Source organism: Arachis hypogaea, chromosome 3 (genome assembly GCF_003086295.3).
Source record: "Arachis hypogaea cultivar Tifrunner chromosome 3, arahy.Tifrunner.gnm2.J5K5, whole genome shotgun sequence".
NCBI lineage: Eukaryota > Viridiplantae > Streptophyta > Magnoliopsida > Fabales > Fabaceae > Arachis > Arachis hypogaea.
The window spans coordinates 128,811,974-128,838,051 of NC_092038.1; the positions used below are offsets into that span (position 1 = coordinate 128,811,974).

At 33.8% G+C, this 26,078-nt stretch overlaps 1 protein-coding gene across 1 annotated transcript; it reads left to right on the forward strand.

The window, feature by feature from the left end:
• The first annotated feature begins 19,496 nt into the window (after positions 1 to 19,496).
• LOC112782425 (uncharacterized) lies at positions 19,497 to 25,639 on the forward strand. Its single transcript, XM_025824797.1, has 6 exons — positions 19,497 to 20,922; positions 21,075 to 21,130; positions 21,212 to 21,347; positions 21,441 to 22,371; positions 24,223 to 24,355; positions 25,409 to 25,639. The coding sequence occupies exons 1-6, from the start codon at positions 19,497 to 19,499 to the stop codon at positions 25,637 to 25,639; spliced, it is 2,913 nt and encodes a 970-aa protein (XP_025680582.1).
• Positions 25,640 to 26,078: the final 439 nt, after the last annotated feature.

Here is a 26,078-nt window from a genome sequence, read left to right on the forward strand (position 1 = left end):
TGATGCTAAAGACTATAAGATACCAATGACCAACCTTCTCCTTAACTGGTATATATACCTAAAATTTAAAAATTTCTTTGATTTAAATATCATGTACACAACAAATGATATATATACCTAAATTAGTTTTGTCCTCTAATTTTAAATATTTAAATTAGTTAAGGTCAGTGGACATACCCACTTAATATTCTTGTTGGGTTGCATAAAATCTTTTCCATAGTCTCTGAGCAAGTCATCCAGTGTTTTATCTCTAAAGATGTCCTCCTGGAATTTGATAAATAATGTATAGCATAACACACAAAATATGAGACTAGTCAATTCAAATTGTATTAAATCCAGTTAATCATTCACACAATTGTACAAGTTTCTAGACATAACACTCATATTAGACTTACTATATGCTACATTGTTACACATATTTAGAATTGTTATACTTAATAATTGAGATTACCGCAAATAATGGTGGTAAGCTCCACAGTATCCTTTTGTTACTCTGTTCATGTGTTGTTCTAATAGCCATCAGTGTAAACACCTGCAGTTTTAAGGTAATTTATATTATTGTTTCGATATGTAAATCACCGAAGAATTAATGAGTTAGTGTTGTTAATTTTATGAAATTTTAATTCTTAAATGCAAACCTCTTCTGAAATCTCATGCCCCGGGCACATGCATGTTAGCTGCGCTCTAGAGATTCTGCAGTCCCCATGCTTAATGATCTCCTCTCTGCAATAGAGTTCAGTGAATTGGATAAACAAATTTTAGTTCAATGTCATCTTCATGTAAGGTTTCTCATGGAGACACTTAAAAAGCAACAACTTACTCCCCATCAAGTGATGAACAAAAGATATATGCTCCGATTTTCTCATGTTCTTTTCTTAAATTCATCTCAGGGACTGGTTTGAAAGTGAATGATAACCCCGCTAACGATGCAACATCATGATTGACTTTTTTCCCTGATAGGATTTTCCCTCTTGGTGCAGCAGCTTGGAGATGCAGTTGCGTACTTAGTGTTTCACCGAGGGTGCTGCGATGGTTATTCTTTGGTGGGACAGTGCTTGAGGCATTTTCATTTGACAGCATATGCTATGTTTTCCCCATCCATCAACATTAGTAATGGAACCATATCACAAGATAAAAAATGATATTACAAATCAGAAAATTCATGAGATGCAAAGTGTTACCGGTGTTCGAAATCTTGCCGTGCTACCTATTGCCACTAAATTTCCCTTAGAATTGTTGCCAGCGGGAGCTTTCTGGGTTGGCTTAATCCTATGCGGTGGCTGAGACATGGTTGTAATCACGTGACTCCTTGGAGTTACCACCCTGTTAATGGATTTTGGAGGTGGCATATCAACTGTATTGACTTCAAAAACTTCCTTTGGGTCCTCATCGACATCAGTAAGCAAGGTAATCAGGTCCATTTCTTTATCCGTGAGCTTAAAATTTTTTTCCTGTGCATTGAGTTTGGTAGTAGATGCTGATTTTAGTTGTTGTTGGACCCTCTCAGTGACACCTTCACTGAACACACCTGGATGAGGTGACCTCATTCTCTGTTTCTTCCTCTGCCCTCCTTTGATCCCACTACTTGAGTCACCGTTGGCAAGAAGGATAGACTCAACGTGAGCCAGGGCGTTTATCTGTGTATCAATTTTTTTTTCAATGTCGTCAACTTTTTCCCGGAGTAGTCGTATCTCAGACAGCAGAATATCCATCAATGTGTTATTCCCCTCCATATTGAAAATGGCTGAATCGATGATCCTTGCATTCTATTGCGTACGCATTCTTTTGTGGGGGTGATTTACTACTGAGGAGTGTATGTGTCTTTTTGACTTCAGCCACCTTATTTGCTTACACATGGCTACACAAATTCGCCAAATTAGAAAAGCACATATGTAGACACTAATGTCCTACCACTGCCAACGAGTGTGACATAATTTTGTCTCTTTTGTGAGTCTTAGCAAATAGTACTGCATGCTCTCTCTTTTTAAAGTGTGTTTGTTGAGGTTGTACCTGTATACCAGTCGCCCAGGCTGTATTGGCAAAGTTTTGGACATATATGTGGTCTGGTTTGTCCTTGACATATAAGCTTTGGGTGGTGATGATATGAATTTTTGATTAAAAATCATGCCTTTTCTTAGAAATTTATTCTAATAACTGTGTATGGTAGTGAAATTAAAGAATTTAAATGACCTAAAAAAGCTTATGTGGAAGTGTATAAACTAAGGTGTCGTTAGCTTAATTAATAGTAAGTTTAGACATTAGATAAAATTACATTAAAATAAGACAATAAAATTAGATTAATTAACAGTAAACAATTTGGCAAGAGGTGAACCCTTTCAAAAATACTAAATGACAATCAAAATTTACCATTTTAAACAAATATTTAACCAATTATAAATCTTAAATACTAAATTTTAAATTATAAACTTATAAAATAAATTCTTGTATGATATTATTTTATTAGTAAGAAAGATTTAGCAAACTTTTTCTATATTACTTTATTTGATCTTCATTTAATACTCCCTCAATTAAAGACAGGATCAGATGTGTGGGATACTGGTATCACATAGGCTGTATAGTAATCCGATAGTAAGTAACTATTATAATCAAACAATAGGCTATTTTCATTATGTAATCATATACTATGACAACCATAACTCATGCGACCATCTCTCGCATTTGTCCTCCCAACTGCATTGCTCGATATTCGTACATGATCGTGCCTTGTCCAGAAATTTTCTGCACAACCATATTTTGGCGCCAATATGAGTCCATACAACTTCCTATATCCCATATTATTCCCTATATAACATATGTTTCACAATTCAGTATTACACACAGAAGGAAAATCAGTCACAGAAAAAACTCTTCAATGGAATTCCTGAACTTGGAGGCATTTGACATCACCGGCTCTGTTTCACAAGTTTACGGCAGGTAACAACATTAAGATTGCAACTTCAGTGTGTATTTTAATATAAGTTTTCATTTGTTGGGTCCAGGTATACTAACTTACCTAACTATATTGTTCACCATATGCTTGTAGTGATGCTTTTGCCAAGGTTGAAAGCAACCATGACCATGCTGTCCCAGAAAAATTGGTGGACGTTGGACAAGTTGACAACACCAATGGAACAGAGTCTTTGCGTGGAGAGTCTAAAGAAGGGACACATGCAAACTTCAATTCTAATGGAGTTTCGATTGAGATCCCGCATGATGCACAACAATTGAATGAAGTAGTTGGAGGTGGACAAAACATGCTCTTCGTAGGCTCGCAACAGCTGGATCCTTCCCAACACGGCTTTCAGATGTTTAAGGAGAGTTTGGCCACTGGGACGTGCCAACAAGTGGATATGGAGACAAGGCAATTCATGCGACAGCTGATAAGACTCTTTGAGGTAAAAAATTCAAAATAAGATTATTATTATTATTATTATTATTATTATTATTATTTAATGGCCTGTCATTCACAATGTTCTCTGAAGTTTTTTAAACATTTATATCAAGCCAAATGCTTCATTGTCTTGTAGGAGCAACAAGTTCAAATTAAAGAGCTGAAGGGATCAGTTGAGAAATTACAGGCTGAAAAAGAACCAAAAAATGATCTTATTGAGAAGCCTGCAGAGGATTTAATATATATTGATTCTGATGACAATTTGGTTTACACAAACAAGGAAGAGAAAACCCCAACTAACTTAGTTCCTTCTGGAATTCATAACATCTCTCCTATAGCTCCCAATACTGAAGAGAATTTAGTGCAAGCTCCAGCCTACACCAATATCATAAGGAATAGATTGTTCAGGACCCCTTTTACTAGAAAACTAAAAAAGGAGAAGGGAACAGGTTTAGCTACAGTTAACAGTGCAGGTAATCAGGGGCCAACCAGGAAAAGCCCTCCATTGAAGAGGCGTTGTGTAGGCCAAGGCTCTCGTCGGACCAATGCTACCACAAAGGTACCTTGTTTAATTTTGTGCTAAACTCAATCACAGTCAATAATATAGTTGCATTACTTTGTCTCCATAACTTGTATTAAATATATTTTTTGTGCAGAGCGGGAGAAACAAGTTCAAGGTAACACCTGCAATGGACTTCAATGATGTGCAAGCTAGGATATTTGCATACATCTTCAACAGCGGAGTGTATCAAGAGTAAAAATCTAAACTTTATGTGTTTGCAATATCATAAAAAAAGACAATAACCACATAGTCAAATTATAATTATTGATTAATCCATGTGTTCTTGTTGACTCTACAAAGGGAGTATCTGGTGAAGATGGGCGAAATGACAGCTACAAGAAAAATCATGCATAGCCTTCTTCCTGAAAATGATATAGACGAATTGGTCGTGCAAATGCTATGCAAAAATGTGACACTCGCTCAATTTGCTTACCCTGACCCCTACATTTGGTGTCTTCCTCCCACTTTTGCGGTTAGTTAGTCCAATTGCATGAAATATTATGAATATTGTGATCATAACATAGCATATTTTAATAGAGTTTATCAACTATACTCCAATAATTTATTTAACATGAATTTTGATTGATAGGAGGATGTGCATGAGAAAAAGAGTCAAGCACTCATGCAGATGGAGTATATGGACACTTGGATCAAAGCATCAACACAACTGCAATATGTAAAATGATCCTCTCCTTTAAATTCTACAAAATCTTTAATTTGGATACAGTATTGTTTATTGTTACCTTTAAGTTTAAAGGCCCTGTGTATTAAGAGTAATTATGATATGTGAATATTCTATATGCTATCTAATTAATCCAAATTTCAAGATCTATGTGCCAATTGAGGATCTCGGTGCCAATTGGTTTGCGATGGTAATTGGAATGCACCAAGAGGCTTTATATTACCTTGACTCTAATCCACAACCGTACTTGGTTAGAGATAGAAAGGCTCGGATGCGCGATGTTGTAAGGCTTCTTTTCATAAGATCAAAAATTACAAATTAGGTGTTTGCTATCAAATAATTTAACCACTCAAAAATTCTTGGTAATTTGTAGGCCAAAATGTTGTTCAAAATAACAACTGAATGCTTTGACACGGATGAGAAATTTCTACCCCATGGCTTACCGGATTGGCCAATTATTGATGGAAAGGGCATACCAAATTGTCGCAGCGGGTAGTTGTTAAGCCACCAAAAAATATTTAGCTGATAGTATAATTAAATAACATTGTATAGTAATTGTTTGTTATTATTGCAGTACCAATTCTGCTAGCTGGGTTATTTCATGGATCAACATGGAAAATCAGTTTGATTATGATCTCCCAGGCATGGTGAGCTACTTGGCTTTGATTACTAATTCTTATCACTATATTAATCAAGGAAATTTCTTTTATTATTTTATTTAAAAAGATAATTGAGTTTCTCGTGTAAAGAAAAACATTATTCATTGGATTGCAATGGGGAGGACATTAAGAATGTTAGAAATTATCCTATCATTTATCCAATCAAATATATATACTAATAGATAACCAAACTCTAACAAAATATAAATTTCATGAAACAGTTGGAACACAACTTGCTTCGTGCTAAGTTAGCGGTGGACTTGGTTACTAGTCCCTTCAATCAGTTGAAGAATGAGATTCTTAAAGATGCAATTGAGTGGGAGAAGCACCAGGTGGGAGCATGAAGGACCAATACCTAAGCATTTTCTTTGTGGCATATGTAGCCCGTATTATGTAGTTTGCTTTAATTATAAACTAGATTTATTTTCAAGCTTTAATTATCATCTAATTTTATTTTATTTGTGCCAGTTTGAATATTATGGGTGTACTTACAAAGGCCTTAACTTTAATTATTATCTATATTATGGATGAATCACTTATTTATCTTTTTCTTTTATTTTATGGCAGTCAAAATATTGGTTGCTCAACATTCATTATTCTTAGAAATTCTTTCATAAAAATGTTATTAAATGCATGCTTTTAATTTTGTAGTTTTATTATATGACATTTCTCCAAATTTATATCTATTTACTGACTAAAAGACTTGTATGTGAAGTCCTGACACTATTTATTTTTAGAGTTCATGAACATACTTTTACAAAACTAAACATGTATTGATTGTCAACTATTTATGTTACTCAGTGACACAATCATATAATTATAAAAGCATTAAGTATTAATTTATGCACAATAGTACATAACATGATATTACATCACAATCCAAGAGTATTAGCAACATGAAATTGTGGTCTTTAAGTTGGACATAAAGTGAAAGATACTAATTATTGAGTCTTAATTGGCTGCATAACAATGTCAGTTACACAGAATTATGAAATTAAATTAAATAGCATAACATAACTAATCAAGCTCTAATTAATGGTCCTTTATTTTGAGACTCATAACTAGTAGAAGAAATGGATATCTACATTAGTGATCCAAAATTTCAAACTGTGCAACCTGGGAAAGAAGATAAAGAAAAAGATTTTAGAAACATAAATCTAAGTCACAAAGAACAATGTAACAGTTTCAAATTAGATGTTATATAACTTCAGTGTTGATAATCTATATTATAGCATTAAGAAAAATATAATATTTATTTAAATTGATTTATTTATATTAAAAGGAAGCTCATTTAAGCTTTACATATTATGCAATTCAAAAGAATTTTACCAAAGCCCTTCAATTTGTCTTTAACACAATGAATGTTAAGTATTATGAGCGAAATTTACTTCATCAATTCACTAAACTCAGAATCATTTACCTTCAAAGAAGAATGCATTAATTAATGTAAAGTACTTCAGCGAAGCTGATAATTATATGCACAAGGAGATTTGAAGCCAACCCCTCCTCAAGATTTGTATAAGTTCAAAAACAATTGAAGATATATATGAATGCATAATGTATTCTTAGTTAGGTTTTTCGATAAAGTGGAACTAATTTTCAATTTGCAGCATAATAAGCAACACACAATCTTTATCCTTTTCAACACATTATTGCAGAAAGTTAAGTTGCAGTAGTTACTTTAAAATCAAAACCAGTTTCAGTTGAAGTCACAATTACAAATAGAATAATCAATAAAAATCATAAGTTAAACATGAAGTGACAAAATGAAAAATACAAAGAACAGGGTTAATGTTATCTCATAGAGGTGAAGCTTTTTTTGGTCTACTGCTAAGTCATGGAGATAGAGGAGTTTGCTAGATTTGGTCCACCACTGCAATGTAGCAAAACTATCTTCTCATCCACCACAACAAAAACTACAAAATTAAAAAATTTTGTGCCAAAATCGAACAGGGGACATTCAGATAATGGGAACGGGTAGTGCAAAAGAGAGCATTTCTAGAACAATCAATGAGTCAACAATACTCGTCGCCACTATCGTCCCCATATAGGTGACTGTCTTCCACCGATGCTATGCACCCAACAAGAATACAGTTTCGACAATTTTCTCCTTATCTAAAGTCGTTAATAATTTAACATTGCTTGCAGTTGATAAATAATAATCTAATTAAATAAGTAAATAATGCTAGAAATAACCTAATTTTAGGCTAGGTATTTGATGGTATGATGCAAGAAATCTATCAAAATTAATCCTAAGAGTGTGACTTAGGGTTTCAGATTATCCCATTGTGCTTTCGCGTCTTACTTTTTCGACCACTAAATCCCTTTGACTTGGCAAATGCATTGTAGAAATCAAAAGCCACTCCTAGATCACTGAAATGATATCTTTTTATATCAACATCTACAATATTCAAGAACTCAGTCTTTCCTATGTCCTCCCACCCGTCAATCTTATAAGATTCATCCAATTGATCAAAATGGGTACCTTCATTGGATTCAGAAGCACCAACTTCTGCATTTGCCAAGTTAGCATCCATGAAGATATCGTCGTCCAGGAGCTCATCACTGTTTCTCAAGGGATTCTCCAAATTCCCGTGAAACCCGTCAACATTATTGGTGTCATCTACATAATCCTACATGAACAAATTAATTTAGGCTAGGTATTTGATGGCATGATGCAAGAAATCTATCAAAATTAATCCTAAGAGTGTGACTTAGGGTTTCAGATTGATGAAAAACCTACCTCATTAGACATTGGGATTCAGATTACTTCCTCGCAGGGATTGAGAGATAAGATATACGCTGTAAATTTGATAAAGAAAAAAGATTGTAAGGGTGTAAAATATGAAACTTAGGAGATGTATAGTTGAACATCAACAGAATTAATATTAGAGTGAAGAAGAAGATAATGATGTTGATGTTGACGAAGGAGACAATTGTGTGTTTAACTAGTTGGAAATTATGAAATTCAATTTTGTGTGTGGGTGAAATTTAGGATTCAGTAAAATTTTTTATGGAAATAACAAATTCTATTGGGCCGTAGTTCATATACCACTAATTGCAAAAAAAAAAAAAAATTGATTATAATTGACAAAATATAACCCACCGTTGGATCAAATTTAATAATGATCTAACCGTTGATTTAAGTTTTCACCACAATTGGTGAAAAAACAAGTGAGGACCACTGAATCATTCACCCTTGTTTAAGAGTGAACGCGTGGTTCTTTTTTTATTGTTCCTTGTCATAACTTTATGAATTGATTTTCTGTTACCCGTTTCCTTATGTGAGGTTAAACGAAAATAATTATGAAGTTAATTAACTAGGCTATTTGCACTGAACGTTTGAGTGTATGTATTATTAATTTATTACACCTTTGTGTAAGTTTTTGGTTTGGACTTTGGATTATTTTTTGTAGATTTCTATTTACTAAAAGTTTTAGTAATTGGATTTACAAATTTTATTTATTTTTAATATTTTAACTTATCATAACAATATTTATTTAGCTTTTTATTCCAAGAAAATAAAATGTATTATATCAGCAATAATCTATATTTTGTATTAATATTAATATAATTGTGATGGTAAAATAAATAATATAAAACACATTTATTGTTATTGTAATATATTTAGTTTATTTTAATTATTTAATAATTAATATTAAAATATAAAATATTAAAATGTTAAGATTTTTTCCTAACAAGTTAAAATATATTATATTATGTCATAATAATCAAGATAGTATAAAATATGTTTTTAGGGTTTAAGTAATATTTTTTTTTATTATTCTACTATACAAATTTTTAGGTTCGATATTTTTGTTACAAGTTAAAATATTTATAAATTAATAAAACAATAATAAATATATTTTTTGTATTATTATTATTATTGAAAAACTTCTCCTTTTTAATGGTTTTTTTTTTCGTTTTTTCATCCAAATATAAATACTAATAGGTTTTCTTAGTAGTAATTGGACATCAAGTTATGGGACTTCTATTCACTTGATAAATATATTATTTTTATACCTTTTAATTTTCACAAGCTAATAAAATTTTGGAGATTACCCCAATTATAACCACCTTATTAATCCATTCTTATTCCAATATTCATATTTTTAAATTATCAATACAATCATAAAAAAATATATTATTTTTTTTCTATTCATCATAAATAATGATCATAAAAAATAGTATATTTTTTTGTTCTCTTTATACACAATTTTTTTAAAGATAAACAATACTTTTCTCTAATAATTTTTAACAAATTTTTGTTTCAGATATTTTAGTATGGGTAAGACAAAAAATCAATATCATATTATCATATTTTCAGTATTCAATTTAGTCTTGAAATTCAAATCGGTATTTAATTTAGTCCTTGATTTTTCTAAATGACCAACTAAATTCCTTAAATTCAGAATGTGCGTCTCCGTTAATTCCTCGCAAAAGTGCCGTCTAAACGTTACTGATGTGTAATGTTAACTGCCATGTGGGCATTCCAACTGTATGCTGATGTGTGCCAAAGTTGAATTTGTTTCAAATTGGTATCTGGAATTACCTAATATTACCCAAATTAGTCTATTTCAATTATAAAACCCTAATTGACTTCCCTTCTTCAAACTGTATGCTATGTTCTTCTGTTCTTCGACTCTCCTTCTCTCCTCCGACTCTCCTTCTCTTTTGTTCGACCTCTCTTCTTCGCCGTAAAACCCAAATTGATTTGTTGTCTGTATGAGTGATGATGGGTGGTGGCGACAGAAGCTAAAGTAGCTCAAGTACGAACAACTCTGCAGGCAGACCTTATGGCAACAAAGGAATGTGAAATAGGGGAGGTAAGAACGCTGTTTTCTGTAATTGCGGGCTTCAAACGGTGATGAAGTACTCAACAACGGTAGAAAATCTTGGTAGACCATTTTATGGTTGTCCGAACTATGAGCTAAGGTTATGGCTGTGAAGAAAATGTTAAGATGGTTTGAGTTTGAGTTTGGATTCACCTGCATTTTTTTACTTTGCAGTATGAAATTTACTGTAATTTTTTTCGCTGGGCTGATGGATGTGAAGAACAAGTTTCTACAACACCCATTCCACTAGAAGTTTTGCATGAGTTAAGTTGGAGGATGACAAGTTTGGAGGGTGATGTTAAGACCGTAAAGATGATGACAATGGTGCTGCTGGTTTTTGCAGTTACTTTTGGTGTGTGTTTAGGTTTTAGTTTGTTGAGGTTTATATTCAACAAATGATGATTATGTTATGAAATTTTAAATTTCTTAAGTGGTATGTAATGTCTTGATGAAGATGGAATGAAAGGAAATGAAACACTAATTTGACATGAGTTCAACTCTTGATGCTGCACTTATTCTGCTAAAATTGTGTTCAACTAAACCAGAAAGAGATAAATCACAACATGAAGTAAACCAAAAACTTCATTAATTTAACATAGTTAATTTCGGAACATGGAACAAGTATTTTTTGTGCTAAAGCACATTATGCATAACATACTATCACAACCCAAAACATCATAGGCCATAACAACATTCAAAGGTCATGCATACAAGTTTCAAAGGTTACATTACAAAAAGACAGCATTGTTTAACCATAACATTAAGCTACAACAATAGGAACTCAAAAAGTCACTACACATTGTGCTAGTTAGACATTTTTTCTTAGTGGATTGAATTCTGGAGTTGGAACAAATTTCAAGAAGGAGGCCAGTTTTTCAGAGGTTGCTGCACTAGCTACATGAATAGTCTCTCTTGAAATCTCAGTTGGATGTGGAGCAGCCGCAGCAGTAGCAGCAGTGGATGAAGTTGTCCTCTTCACAGGGATTTTGTCTATGCGTCTCTCACATTTAATTTTCAGATTCCTTTTCTTGGCATTCTTTCAAGTCTTTGCAGTCTATGATATCAATAACAATAATACAAGTGTCATTATATGGATTTGTTTGTTTCCAGATTTATTAACTCAATCTCTAATTTTGATTAATATTTTTAATACTATTATTACCTGAGTTGCAGGTTCTTGTTCAGCTCCTAGACCCCTTCAGCAGCAACTTCTGTTTGAGTATCAATTTGTCCCCCTTCAGCACCAACCCCACATTCTTCAGTAAGAACCTCACCTTCATTACCTTTAGAACCAGTGTCACCCTTATTTGCAGCATCTTCAGCACCCTTTGCAGCAGCTGCTAGCTCATCAGCCTTTTGTTTCTTTGCTATTCTACAACTCCTTATTGTGTGACCAACATCTCCACATGTTCCGCAGGTGAATTTGCCATATTTTTTCTTCAATTTTGTTGCTGTGCGCTCTTGGCTCCCCCGAACAGGTGTCTCATGTGCATCTTTTTTTTCTTACATAATGTGATGGCCTGCCACGGGGTTTGCTCCTTACAGGTGGTAAGCAATGGAGGTATTCTGATGTTTCCCACAACTGTTGGCCTCTTACCGGGTTGATATGGTATTCATAAGTCTTGTTGTATGAGCCCATTGTTAGCCATGCATGGACATAATTCTCGGGTCTACCATTTATGACTGAAATTGCAGCTATTGTATGACGACAAGGTAACCCTAGCACATAATAAATTTGAGTAACTAAGTGCGTTGATAGGTATACTATGGTGCAATTACACAAAAAAATAAAAACAATCAAACAAAATAGTACTTACCCGATAACTGCCAAGACCTACAGCTACATGTTTGGTTTCCCAAATCAACCACCACATTATGTGGTTCACCATGCACTTCAAACATCACTTCAGCCGCATCTCCAGACCACATTGGTGTATAATACCTACTGTAATTCCTTTCCTTTGCAAGTCTACTTTGTTGAATCGGAGGTAAGTGTCCCACATGACTAGAGAGTTTCAGTTTGTTCCTTGCTATACTAGTCATGGCATACCTCCTAACCTCCTCCAGTAAAGTCAGCACGGGCTTGCATCTGTATGGTTTGGTGGCAGCGTTGAACACCTCACACATGTTATTGCAGACATTGTCAACCTTTGGAAAGTCCTTGTAGTGAGCCCTGATCCATGCCTGCCTAGAAAACTTGTCTAAATATGCCCACGCCTTCTCATTCACCCTCTTTATAGACTGCATATGTCCGTTGAATTTCTGGACAGTCATTGTTCTAACACACTTCCAAAGCAAACTCTTCAAGTGTGAGTCCTTCCGTTGTTTCTGAAAGTTTTGCCAAAGGTGCCACGCACAGAAGCGGTGATGCGCACCTGGCATAACTTCACGCAATGCTGGGATTAAACCCTACAAGATAACAAAGTAATCACTTAAAAACCTGAGCAAATAACAGATTCTTGATTTTTACCAGATATATAATAATAAATTGAAAAACATGGTCTAATTTGAACTTATGCGCTTAAGGATTCTTAAATTCTGCAATTGGAATGACAATAGTATACTAAATGAAGTTGATTGCATAAAAAAACCAAAATAGTCCTTCGAATTTTGTTCATTAATCCAAAATGGTCCTTTAAATCATTTATCGTGCCTCTAATTGAAGCATATATGGTTACCTTCTGCATGTCAGAGATGAAGCACCAACCATGCTCTGTCTGATCTCCAATGTCTTCATGCAAGAGCTCCAAGAACCACTTCCAGTTGTCTTTGTTCTCAATATGAACAATTGCCCATGCAATTGGGTACACATGATTGTTCGCGTCCTAACCCATGGCGCACAGCAGCCATCCTCCATAATAGGTCTTCAAAAAAATTCCATCTAATCCTATCAAGGGTCTACAGCCACCCACAAAACCTTTCTTGCATCCATGCAAACACACATAAAACCTTTCGAAGACACCTTCTCCGTTAGGCATTGGACTAACACCTAACTTGACAGTTGAACCTGAATTAGATATCAACAACTCCTCTGTATAATCTCTGAGTTTAGCATATTCTGCAGCTTCATCACTCCTCACTATTTTTCTTGCATTACCCAAACCTCTTGTCATTATAGTCCTAGACAATTATATTCCAGTTTTTGCTTTAAAGTAATTAAACACCTCATAGTGTCTAAAAGCTGGGAGCTTCCTAACCTTCTTAACAAGTACATCAGTTACCCAAGATCTAGTTGCATATCTATTCTTGAAAGTTCTCTCACATGTATGATCATCATTAAAGGTCTTAATCTGCCAACATCCATTCGGTTTGCTATAAGAATAAAACACCATCCAGGGACAATCTTCATTCTTGCATACTATCCTACATCTAGTAGTATCATTTTTCTTGTACCTTACACCTCTACCCTCTTGCAATGTATAATTTCTAATCCCTTTCGTAAAAGCATCCCTAGTGGTAAACTCCATACCTAGCTCTAATCTCACATGTCCAAACTTAGCAGTATCATTGAAGATGGGATTTGCAGCTGGGTCTGCTTCATCTTCAGAGTCTGGTGGAGTCTTCAGTTCATCAGATTTTCAGCTATCATCAGAAAAAGACACTGCCATACAGATTCATGCATTACATCATCAACAGAAACAGAATAAAATCAATACATATGCACATTAATTATAATATACGTTACATACATTGCAAGTTTTCTTCATTCTCATCATCATCTACCTCCTTCTCATAATCAGATGCATCCATTGATGGGGGACGAGAAGTATCTTCATCATTAATAACATTTTTCTTACCTTTGTCATTGTCACTGGTAGTCTTCCTTTTTCTCTTATCGCTGGTAGGACCAACATCATCATTGTTGTCACTGCTTGAGTCCACAGAGTCAAGTGGCATGTGTGGCTTGTATAAACTGTTCTCTGTAGACTCATAGGAATCAGATGAGCTATCAACATTCAAGTGAACTGACTCCTTGCTTGCTTGTTTCCTCCAGCCTTGTGATATTGTGATATACCTTCTAGGAATTTTTGTAGACGTGTTGAATTTAAAGTTAATAGGCTTGGATTATTTTTTTGATGTGCTATTTTTTTTTATTTGTGGATTCTTGGTTGAGGGAGTGGGTTGAGAGCAAATTTTCTGAGATACGAATTTAGATGTAATGGAATTTGGTTGTGATAGAGATTTAGGGGACTTTGCCTTTGAATATGATTTGTGGCCTTTAAAATTTAGGGCAGTTGATTTTCGTGGATTGGGCTTCGAGGGAGTGGGCTGGGGGCAGTTGGCTTGGAAACAATGGGCTTGGAGGCAGTGGGCTGGGGGGTAATGGGCTTGGGAGCAACGGGCTGTGTCATAGTGGGCTGGGGGGCAGTGGGTTGGGGGGCAGTGGAGATGGGGCAGTGGGTAGGGGACAGTGGACTTGGTGCAGTGGATTTCAGTTCAACTGGGATAAAGGTAAATGGTTCTTCAATTTGACTTAATATTGTGCTGGTTTTCTTCACAGATTCAACACCTTCTACTCTATCTTCTTCCATGCCTTCCATTCCGACCTTCTGGCCTATAGCATGATCCTCCTCAGACAAATCCATTACATCAATTATATCAGGAATCGAAGGTCCGTGCTCAAAATAGATGTGGATGACGTTGTTATTCTCATGGCAGTGCTTAATCATACTAACAAGGTCCTGGTCCACTTTCAATCTCCTAAGACCAAAATCCAACCCATCTTTAGGGTCCAAAAACCAACATGCTTCAGCCTTATCATACCCCAATTCTCTATAATAACCTGTTACCGCAAACACGTCAAGATAGTCTTCATCAACTCCAACCCATTCATCATACAAGTTAGAAGTGTAGATAAAATTTCTCCCAGGATCTGTCTCAAACGCTCTACCATGGTGAAAAATAAGTTTCAATCGATCAGGCATCTGAAGTTTACAGCACAATGCACAAAACAGACAGGATTATTCATTTTGTCGCAGAACAGCCATATTACAAATAACTAGAAATCAAACTATATTTGTAATAAGAATGCATATATTTACTTCCTATTGACTATAACTTAAACCAGACTATGATTTATGTGGTTACAAGTTACATATTAGAAACCCTAAACCCTAACATTTGCGCCATCAACAACCACAACATTCTAAACCACTCCCTTACATATACAACAATGCATTCACACATAAGTATCAAGAATCCTCAATGAAATACAAAAAATGGAAGAGAATGATCAACTTGAACTGTTACCTCTCACCGTCAATAGTGTACAAAGGTGATGCTACGTCGATAACTCATTCACTGACAGGACAGAATAGATTCTAAGGATGATCCTCGGCGAGCAAACGTGAGTGGGAAGTATGGGAAAATGAAGGGACGTAGGAGAAGAGAAAACTTTTATGAGGTTTTGGTGGAAAACGTTGAAGTGGAAGGGGCCAACAAGAATTGTTTATTCAAAGGGGGAGAAGGTGTTATTGGAAACGACGTCGTTTTACACACTTAGGGCATCCACTCCTTAAACGACGTCGTTTAATGAAATGCCCACATGGTAATTAACGTTACACATCAGCAACGTTTAGACGGCACTTCTGCGAGGGATTAACGGAGACGCACGTTTCTGAATTTAAGGGATTTAGTTGGCCATTTAAAAAAATCAAGGACTAAATTGAATACCGATTTAAATTCCAGGGACTATTTTAGGCATTTACTCTTTAATATTTTAACTTATCATAACAATATTTATTTAGCTTTTTATTCTAAGAAAATAAAATGTATTATATCAGCAATAATCTATATTTTGTATTAATATTAATATAATTGTGATGGTAAAATAAATAATATAAAACACATTTATTGTTAATGTAATATATTTAGTTCATTTTAATTATTTAATAATTAATATTAAAATATAAAATATTTAAAATGTTAAGATTTTTTCCTAACAAGTTAAAATATATTATATTATGTCATAATAATCAAGATAGTATAAAATATGTTTTTAGGGTTTAAGTAATAAATTTTTTTACTATACAAATTTTTAGGTTCGATATTTTTGTTACAAGTTAAAATATTTAGAAATTAATAAAACAATAATAAATATATTTTTTGTATTATTATTATTATTGAAAAACTTCTCCTTTTTAATGGTTTTTTTTTCGTTTTTTTCATCCAAATATAAATACTAATAGGTTTTCTTAGTAGTTAATTGGACATCAAGTTATGGGACTTCTATTCACTTGATAAATATATTATTTTTATACTTTTTAATTTTCACAAGCTAATAAAATTTTGGAGATTACCCCAATTATAATCCATTCTTATTCCAATATTCATATTTTTAAATTATCAATACAATCATAAAAAAATATATTTTTTTTCTATTCATCATAAATAATGATCATAAAAAATAGTATCTTGTTTTCTTCTCTTTATACACAATTTTTCTTTTAAGATAAACAATACTTTTCTCTAATAATTTTTAACAAATTTTTGTTTCAGATATTTTAGTATGGGTAAGACAAAAAATCAATATCATATTATCATATTTTCGGTTAAACTATTGTTTTAAAAATCATAATTTGATGTAATGTATGTTCTGTCCAAAGTGTTTTTAAACATATAATATGAACATTCTTCTGTGACCTTATACTTATTTTTAATATTAATGATTAAATAATTTAAATAAACCAAATATATTACGATAACGATAAATGTGTTTATATTATTTATTTTATTATTATAATTATATTAATACTAATATAAAGTATAGATTTATTGTTGGTGTAATACATTGTTTTCTTGAAATAAAGCTAAACAAATATTGTTGTGATAAGTTAAAATATTAAAAATAAATAAAATTTGTGATTCCAATTACTAGGAATTTTAATTAGATAGAAGCCTATAAAAAAAAATCTAAAATCCAAGCCAAAAGCATACACAAAGGTATAATAAATTAATAATACACAAAAAAAAGTCAAAAGATTTAGATGTTTAATTCAAGACAAATAGCTAAATTAATTAACTTCACAAAGTCACAATTATTCACGTTTAACCTCACATAGAAAATCGGAAAATAGAAAATCAATTCAGAAGATTGGAAAATGGAAACACAACAGGAAGAATAAAAAAAGAAACCACGCGTTATTCTACAAATAAGATACTATAATTTTTGTAGCATGTTTTTTTCTTCCGTCAACACCATAGAACTTTTCTTTAAATTACGTATTTATTTGGGTATCACTCAATTCATAGAAAAAAAATTCTAATAAAAATATAATTTTTTAATATATTTAGTAAATTTTTAGTAATAAAAATAAAATAATAAAAAATAAATAAGAGATGTTAATTTAAAGTTTGTTTGGACATTATTTTAAAAAAATTTAATAATTTTTTTAAAAAAAATTTTATAAAAATAAAAGTAATTTTATATTTAAATATTTTATGTAAATTTTTTTATTTATTAATTATGTTTAAATAAAATAAGATAAAAATCTTTTTTTATTTATTTATTATGTAAAAAATATTTTTTTTAAAAAAAAATCATTTAAAAAAACATGTAAATGATACCTTTCAAAACATATTTTTTTATTTTTTAGTATTTTTGTTTTACTATTATAAATTTACTAAACACACTAAAAAAATAAAAAAAAATTATTAATTTTTTTTTATCAATTTGATGGGCCAAACAAGCACTTATACTAATGAAAAACTCTCTTCATGCTAATCTCATGTGGAGATTTTCTGTGGGATTAAATTAAGAAAAATATTGTGCAATGAATAGTGAATTATTGTTGATGATATATAAGTTGATAACAGACATAAAGATTACATAGACGATATACTTATAGTCGTATATACACATGAAGTTTATGGGATTTTTTATTTTAATAAATTAAATAAATTTTATTTACTGAAATAAATAATTTTAAAAATTATTATAAAAATATGTCAGTCTCTATTATCTCATTTACAATGTTAGATAGTTTAATAATTTTATAAACAATAATGCGGTAGAAATTCCATAAATATAATTTATATTAGTGTAAAAATAATCTATTTTTCTTGCTTAAGGTGTTTTTTTATTGTACTGTAATGTAATTTTTTATTAATTAAAACAACTATCCATAAGATAATTATGTTCTTAAAAAATTTATTATTTAAAAAATTAGATTTTTGTTTAAAAAAATTAATCTAAAAGAAATTAAAAAGAGTTTTAAAATCAATTTAACTTATTAGGTAAATAATTTATTATAATATTTAATTGATAAATTATTCACAATTAATTTAAAAAATTATATTTAACAAAACCAAAGTTTTTATTGTTATTATTATAATTGTTTTAGTTTATTATTTCATAGACCAATTTCTATTTATTAGATAATATTCACAAAAATCTCAAAGCTGTCAACACCCTTCTTCAGAGAAAAAAATTTCCCTTCATCACAGTAGCATGACCCGTTATGTGCTCAAATAGTCAAATGCAAAATGTACTTTCTACTGTTGTTCCTAATTCTATTTCTACTTTTGATTTTAGAGAAATGCTTTTGCTCAAATTTTAGCAAGATAGGCCTTTTAGTTTTTCCTAATCTTTTTCTTTTTTCCCCTTCAAAAAAGGACATGTAATTTAAATTAGAAAATAGCAAATTATTTTTTTTATAATATTATTTGCTCATCTAAAGTGTACTCATTAACATTATATTCATTCTGATGATAAAAATACAAAAAGTTAGAGCCACCACCATGAATATTAACTATTAATTTCAAAGATCATTTTAAAATTTAAATTTAATTTAAAAAATTATTTTAAAACTTAACTCTATCAATATATGAATTTAGTATATGAAAATTTTAAGTATTAACAAAGTTTGTTTTAAAATTATATCCAAATTCCAAATCCAACTAATTTTTTAGGATATTTTATTTAAATAAATATAAAAATATTTTAATTAATTTAAAAAATTAAAATATTTTCATACTCATTTAAATAATTTTTTTCTCATCTCTGTTAGTTTCTTTAAAAAAAGAAAAGAAAAAGAAAACAGTGCATTGGTATGCAGTGCAAGTGTATACTTGAATTTAGTTCCTTAAGTCTTGAAAATGACTCCTAATATTTATAAATTACCAAAATAAATTATTTGTCTTTTAATATTATCAGAATACAACACTTATATATTAAAGACGTAAACGTATCTTTTTTTTTTTCGTGCCTATGTTAATCAACATTTACAATGTCAAAAATATTAAAAAAGAAAAATTAAAATTGTCCTCTAAAAACGGCAATTTAAACTAAACAAAACAAAAAAACTTACTTTTGATAGGGTTAGTGGGAGTACGTACTCCATACTCTGTACAATTTTGAAAATCGAAGATGAGCGGTGGAGTGAGCGGGGAAGAGACTTTGAGGGTGAAACACGGTGAGGCAGCCGATAATGTCGGCGGAAGAGATAAGGGGGAGAGCGGGGGAGGGATTGCATCAGGAGAAAAGGAGGATCATATTTCGGGAGGGGTTTCTAAGCCTTTGAAGGTTTCTTTCAGGGACAAAGTTGTGGGTTCCAAGATTGCTAAAACTTTTTCACTTGTTGAAACTTTATCGGGAGATAACATTACGATAGTTTCTGGGAAGCAAGGAGATCTCTTACCACCGAGTGTCACATTTACCCAAGAAGCTAAGAATTGCTTGGCAGAACCTTATAAGGATGCTATAGTGATTAAGGTGCTAGGTAAACATTATAGCTACACTGCATTGTCTCATAAACTCCGAACGGTATGGAGGATTAAGGGAGGTTTTGATTTATTGGACGTGAGATTTGACTACTTTCTTGTGAAGTTTGATGTGGCTGAGGAGCGAGAAAAGGTTCTCTTAGGAGGTCCATGGATGATTGAGGGAAATTATGTGGCTGTGAAGCCTTGGGACCAAGAATTTAGATCAAGTGAAAACTGTTTTGGAGCAACTTTAGTGTGGATTAGAATTTCTGGATTACCAATTTGGTGCTACCAAGAAGATGCAATGCTCCGTGTTGCGGCTGCAGTTGGCATTCCCGTTAAGGTTGATTTGGCAACAAAATTAGCTGAAAGAGGACGATATGCTCGAGCCTGTGTTCAGATAGATTTAGGATTGCCAGTGACTAAGAAGATTCTTGTTGAAGGTGTTGAATATGAGGTTGAATATGAAAGTCTTCACCTTATTTGTGGCTCCTGTCTCAAGTTTGGTCATGATATGAAGGTGTGCAAGACTGACAGCAATGCAGGAGGAGGAACTAATGCCAAGGTGATCAGCGATGTAGCAAAACAGCCAGAAAGCTCAAATTCAAAAAATCCAGTGCATGTGGAAAAGGCAAGTTTTCATTTTGGCAAGAATCTTGGAGATGAGACTATAAATGTTACTGTCCCGAATTTGGTGGAGAGTGATTTGCATGCTGTTCATGTAGACCATGCACAACATAAGAATTTGGAAGGTTGGACTCAAGTGATTAGGAAAGGAAAGTATAAAATGGGTCAAAAGCCTTCTCCTAGTACCCATCAGGTCCAACCAAAAGCAAAGAAGACTCCTAACAAGGCTACCAGTACTTGGACAAGGCCTAACCACCAACGTACAACACATGCTACTGGATCCAAAGTAAAATTAAGCAGGGGCATCAATATTGGAAAATCGGTTAGTGTGGCTTCTTCGGTGACCCGGCACAATGTTCATTATCAGCAGCAATGTGAGACAACAAATGGCACTGTGCGAAAGCGTCCTCGCCCAAACTCTTTGCAGAATTCACCAGTAGATAAGGATGGAGCATCGACGGCAGGTATGGTGCAAGTTTCGACGGAGAAAATTGGGCTGCCACTTGAGAGTCCATTAAAGGCAGGATTGTCAAAGACAGGGACAACATGTTGAGTCTCGGGTTTGTTATTGGAGCTCCCTTTTTGCTGTTTTTTATGGATAGTTTCAATATCATAGCCTGGAATGTGAGGGGTGCGTCTAACAAGATGGCCCGTGTGCATTGCAAAAATTTGGTGAGAATATATAAACCATCTTTCTTCTTTCTCTTTGAGACTCATACCATGTTTAATAATTTAAAAATTTTTTGGGATAAGTTGGGTTTTCATTGTGTTGGTATTGAGGAAGCAGTAGGACACAGGGGTGGCATTTGGTTTCTATCTTCTATTGCTAATTCTTCTTGTGTGGTTATTGATCAAATTGACCAATGTATCACAGTGAAAGTGAGTGTGGGTAACTTAGTTTGGCTTTGTAGTGCAGTATATGGGAGTCCTCAATTCGAAAAAAGATGTATGCTTTGGGATCATTTGCGTTCTATTAATTCAGGCCATAATAGACCATGGATGGCCATTGGTGATTTTAATGAGATTGTGGCACCAGATGAGAGTACATGTGCTTATTTTTCTTCTCACAGAGCTAGTCTATTAGCTACTACTCTAGATGACTGTGAGCTCTTTGATCTTAAAGTGACTGGTAGGAGATATACTTGGTATAGAGCAGTTCAGGCTAGCAGGGACTTGGCTAAAAGGTTGGATAGAGCTCTAGTTAATGAGGCGTGGATGTCAATGTTTCCTGAGGGTTATTCTGAAATTCTTAGCAGGCTTCATTCTGATCATTGTCCTATTTTAGTTCGTTGTCATGGTAGCCCCAGAGTGAAAGGTTCTCGTCCTTTTAGGTTCCAAGCTGCGTGGGCAACACATCCTTCTTATAAACATGTTATTAGTAAGGCTTGGAATCAAGAGTTTGGAGGCGTTACTGAAAGGCTTAAGATGGTTCAACAGGCTTCTTTGGACTTCAACTCAAAGATTTTTGGAAATATTTTTGTGCGAAAAAATAAGCTGGAATATCAGATTGATCAGATTCAACGGCGTTTGGAGGTTACCGATGTGTTATCTCTGAGAATTAAAGAAGCTGAACAGAGGGAAGATTATAATAGGCTTTTATTGCAAGAGGAACTTTTTTGGTACCAGAAATCTAGAGAGCAGTGGGTCAAGTATGGGGATAGAAACACTAAATTCTTTCATCTTCAGACTTTGGTGCGTAGAAACCATAATAGAGTACATGGATTATATGTTAGAGATGGGTCTTGGTCTACTGATCCAGATATTCTCCAGGAAGAAGCCCTCTCTTTTTACAAAAATCTCTTTGGTACAACGGAAGAGGTTGAGGTTGATTGTTTAGGGGATGTTCTGATGCCCACTCTAAGCACTGAGGCTTGTGCTAGGTTAATTGACCCTGTCTCTTTTGCGGAAGTCAAGTCAGCAGTATTCAGTATGAGCCCTTTTAAGGCTCCTGGTCCAGATGGCTTTCAAGCTTATTTTTTTAAAGAATATTGGGAGATAGTAGGCACTGAGATTTGGAATATTGTCCGGAGCGCTTTTTTGGGAGAGTTCTTAAATCCTAGCATCATGGAAACTCTGATTGTGCTTATTCCTAAAATTGATAATCCTACCTTTATGAAGGATTTCAGGCCTATTAGCTTGTGTAATGTTGTTTATAAAATTATCACCAAAGTATTGACTAACCGACTTTGGCCTTTTCTTCCAGATATTGTTAGTCCTTTACAAGGAGGTTTTATTCCGGGTCGTGGTGCTCCTGATAATATTATTGTGGCCCAAGAAATTTTGAATTTCATGAAGCACACAAAATCCAAGAAAGGTACTCTTGCTTTTAAAATTGATCTTGAAAAAGCTTATGATAGGGTGGATTGGAGGTTTTTGGAGAGTACTCTCATTGCTTTTGGTTTTCCTATCATCACTGTTAATTTGATTATGACTTGTGTCCGTGCATCCTCTCTTTCTATTATGTGGAATGGGAATAGATTGGATAGTTTTGCTCCTAGAAGGGGGCTTAGACAGGGCGATCCAATGTCTCCTTACTTATTTGTGCTTTGTATGGAAAGACTTGCCTGCTATATATCTCATAAGGTGGTCGAGGGTGTGTGGAAACCAGTTTCTGTCACTAGGGGTGGCCCAAAATTTTCTCATTTGATGTTTGCAGATGATCTCTTACTCTTCTGCCAGGCTACAAAAAGTCAAGTCTAAATGGTCATGCATTCTCTTAATATTTTTTGCAAGGCATCTGGCATGAAAGTGAATCTTGAAAAGTATAAAGCTTTTTGTTCTAAAAATGTGACTGCTCGTAGAAGAGATATTTTTACTAGTGTTTCTTCAATACGTTTTGCTTTGGACTTAGGAAGATATCTTGGAGTTAACCTTAATCATTCCCGTACCAGTAGGGCTTCTTTTCATTCGGTGATTGAAAAGGTGAGGGGAAGATTAGCTAATTGGAAAGGAAGGCTTCTAAATAAAGCAGGGAGACTTTGCTTGATCAATTCTGTTGCAGCATCCATTCCTGTCTATCATATGCAGGTATCCTTTTTTCCAAATTGGGTTTGCGATAAATTATCTTCTATGATGAGACAGTTCCTTTGGAAGGGTCAAGTTGATGGTAGAGGTCTTTCTCTTGTTAATTGGAGGACCGTGATCACTCCAAAAAAAATTGATGGCCTGGGTGTTAGAGACCCTGCGTGTGTTAATATATCTTTACTTGGTAAATTGGTGTGGCAACTTTTTCATTGTCAGGACAAGCCTTAGGTTGCTCTATTGAGGGCGAAGTATCTGAGGAATGAGGGAGTTTTAGATGGCCTTGTCCCTTGCAATGCTTCTCATGTTTGGAAGAGTATCTCAAAGGCTTTTGGTGCTCTTAAGGATGCCTTCTCTTGGTGCGTTGGGTCACTTGATCAATCTTTTTGGTTTGACAATTGGAGTATTGAGGGCCCAATTGCTCAAGATGTCCCTTTTGTACATATATCTGACTCTGATTTAACTATTAGAGACGTTTGGAAAGATGGTCAATGGAATCTCCATGATATTTTCTCTATCATTCCAGAAGATGTCAAACAGCGTTTGAATGCTTATAATCCGGATTTTAATGCTGGAGAGAGTTCGGGTTGGTCGTGGGGTGTGGCATCTTCTAGACTCTACTCAGCTAGGAGTGAGTACAGTTGGCTAGCCAAAAGAAAGTTTGACTGGAATGAGCATGATAATTGGTTGTGGGTATGGCGTCTGCATATTCCTGAGAAGTATAAGTTCTTGATTTGGCTCAGTCTCCATAATGCTATTCCTACAGCAGAGTTTCGTTTGGGTCGTGGTTTAGCTTTATCTAGCACCTGTCATCGGTGTCAGAATGGTTCTGAATCCACTCTTCATTGTCTTCGGGAGTGCCCTAGTGCCAAGGAGGTCTGGACCCTTTTAGGCTTGTATTCAGATAACTCGAATTTACATGATTGGCTCTACAGAGGTGCAAGGAGTGGAGATGCTTTTCTTTTCTTTTCGACTATCTGGTGGATTTGGAGAAGCAGAAATCATGACTTATTTAATATAGATGATTCATGGAGTGCTAGTAAAGTGGTGAGTTTGATTCGTAGTTCAGTAAGGGAGTTTCACACTATTTTTGCTATGCATCAATCTCTGTCTCCTCCTTCACTTTGTTTGCATTGGGTTCCACCTCCAGTTCATTCTGTTAAATTGAATTGTGATGCTAGTTGGTTTGCTCCTTCTGGCTATGCTGGTTTTGGTTGTATTATTCGCAATCCTGATGGATGTTGGTTGAAAGGTTGCACTGGAAAAGTCGAAGTGTGCAGTGTTCTTTTTGCTGAATTGTATGCAATTTGGAGAGGTTTACTTCTTGCTTGGGAGAGTGGATTTCGTGAGGTTATTTGTGAAACAGACTGTTTAGAAGCTCTTTTCTTGGTAAACCAAAGAATGCTTAGTAAGGATATTCCGGAATGGGATTTGGCAAAGCATATTCAGGAGGTTATGAATTGGAATTGGAGAGTCTCTATTCTTTTAATTCAGAGGACTGCAAATAGTGTTGCAGATTGTATGGCTAAAGCAGCTGCTTCTGTCGCGGACATTCACTCGAATTGGAGCCAACCATGGAGTGAGCTTCAACATCTAATAGATTTAGATATGACCCTAGCCAATTAATTTGGTTTTGTCTCTTTTTTCTTTCTTTTCTATTTAGTCACCAAAAAAAAAAAACGTATCTTTTTCATTTTTATAATGTTACGGACCTGACCTATGGAATTCCACACTTGGGATAGCCTCCAAACCCGGTTACCCAGATCCAAACCACCTCACCTTTTAAGAAGGTCCGGAATCGACCCAACAATCAAATTTAAATACCTCCCCTTATCTTACCCAAAGAAGATAAGATAAGATAATCACCATTATGAGAGCCCCATGTCTCCTCATGTATGTCATTCACTCTATACATCTTATGTTTCTCAGATCCATTTTTACTTAAGCGTCGGAGTGCCTTTGCAAGTACCACCCCATCGCTCCAGTCAAATAATCCGACATCCGTCTCGACCTGCAAGTTTCCGATCCATCTCTCAACCCGTACTGAAAGCATCCAGTACATATATAAACCGCGATAGGGATGTGGTAGATTATGATTTGGACGTAAACCGCAGTAGTAGTTTTGCGATTTCTGATCAAATGCTTAAAAGGCATAAATGATAAACCACGGAACCTCTACAGCGATTTATGCTTGCCTATATCAATTTAAAAGTTGGATGAATGATTAGGACCTTGTTTTATATCATTTTCAGGTTATATCAATAATAAACTTTAACATCTGATTGTTGTGCCTTATTTTGAATTTGAATTGGTTAGTTTGGCAGGTGCTTAAATACGATTTAGGTTGAGTCTATACTCTACACGTTTTTGAGTTGACACTACACTAGTTAGTATAAACGATGATATGTTAAACTTGTATTCATATAAAAAAAATTCATTTATCTACAATGTGTTGTATGCATATCATTCCAACTATCATGAGTTAATTAACTTAATATTCATTCTTTTTGGTGTACCATTCTAGATTCATTACAACCTGATGTAAACGAAAGTGGTATAAAAATAATATAAGTTTTCATAAGTAGTATTGTATTAAACT

What these genes read in the sequence shown, in the direction of transcription:
- LOC112782425 (XM_025824797.1), top strand. Translation starts at nt 19,497, where the DNA reads ATGAGCGGTGGAGTGAGCGGGGAAGAGACTTTGAGGGTGAAACACGGT. An exon ending in GTCTCTTTTGCGGAAGTCAA is followed by an intron (nt 22,372 to 24,222) that starts GTCAGCAGTATT and finishes GATTTGGCTCAG; the next exon opens with TCTCCATAATGCTATTCCTA. An exon ending in AGTGCCCTAGTGCCAAGGAG is followed by an intron (nt 24,356 to 25,408) that starts GTCTGGACCCTT and finishes TATGTTTCTCAG; the next exon opens with ATCCATTTTTACTTAAGCGT.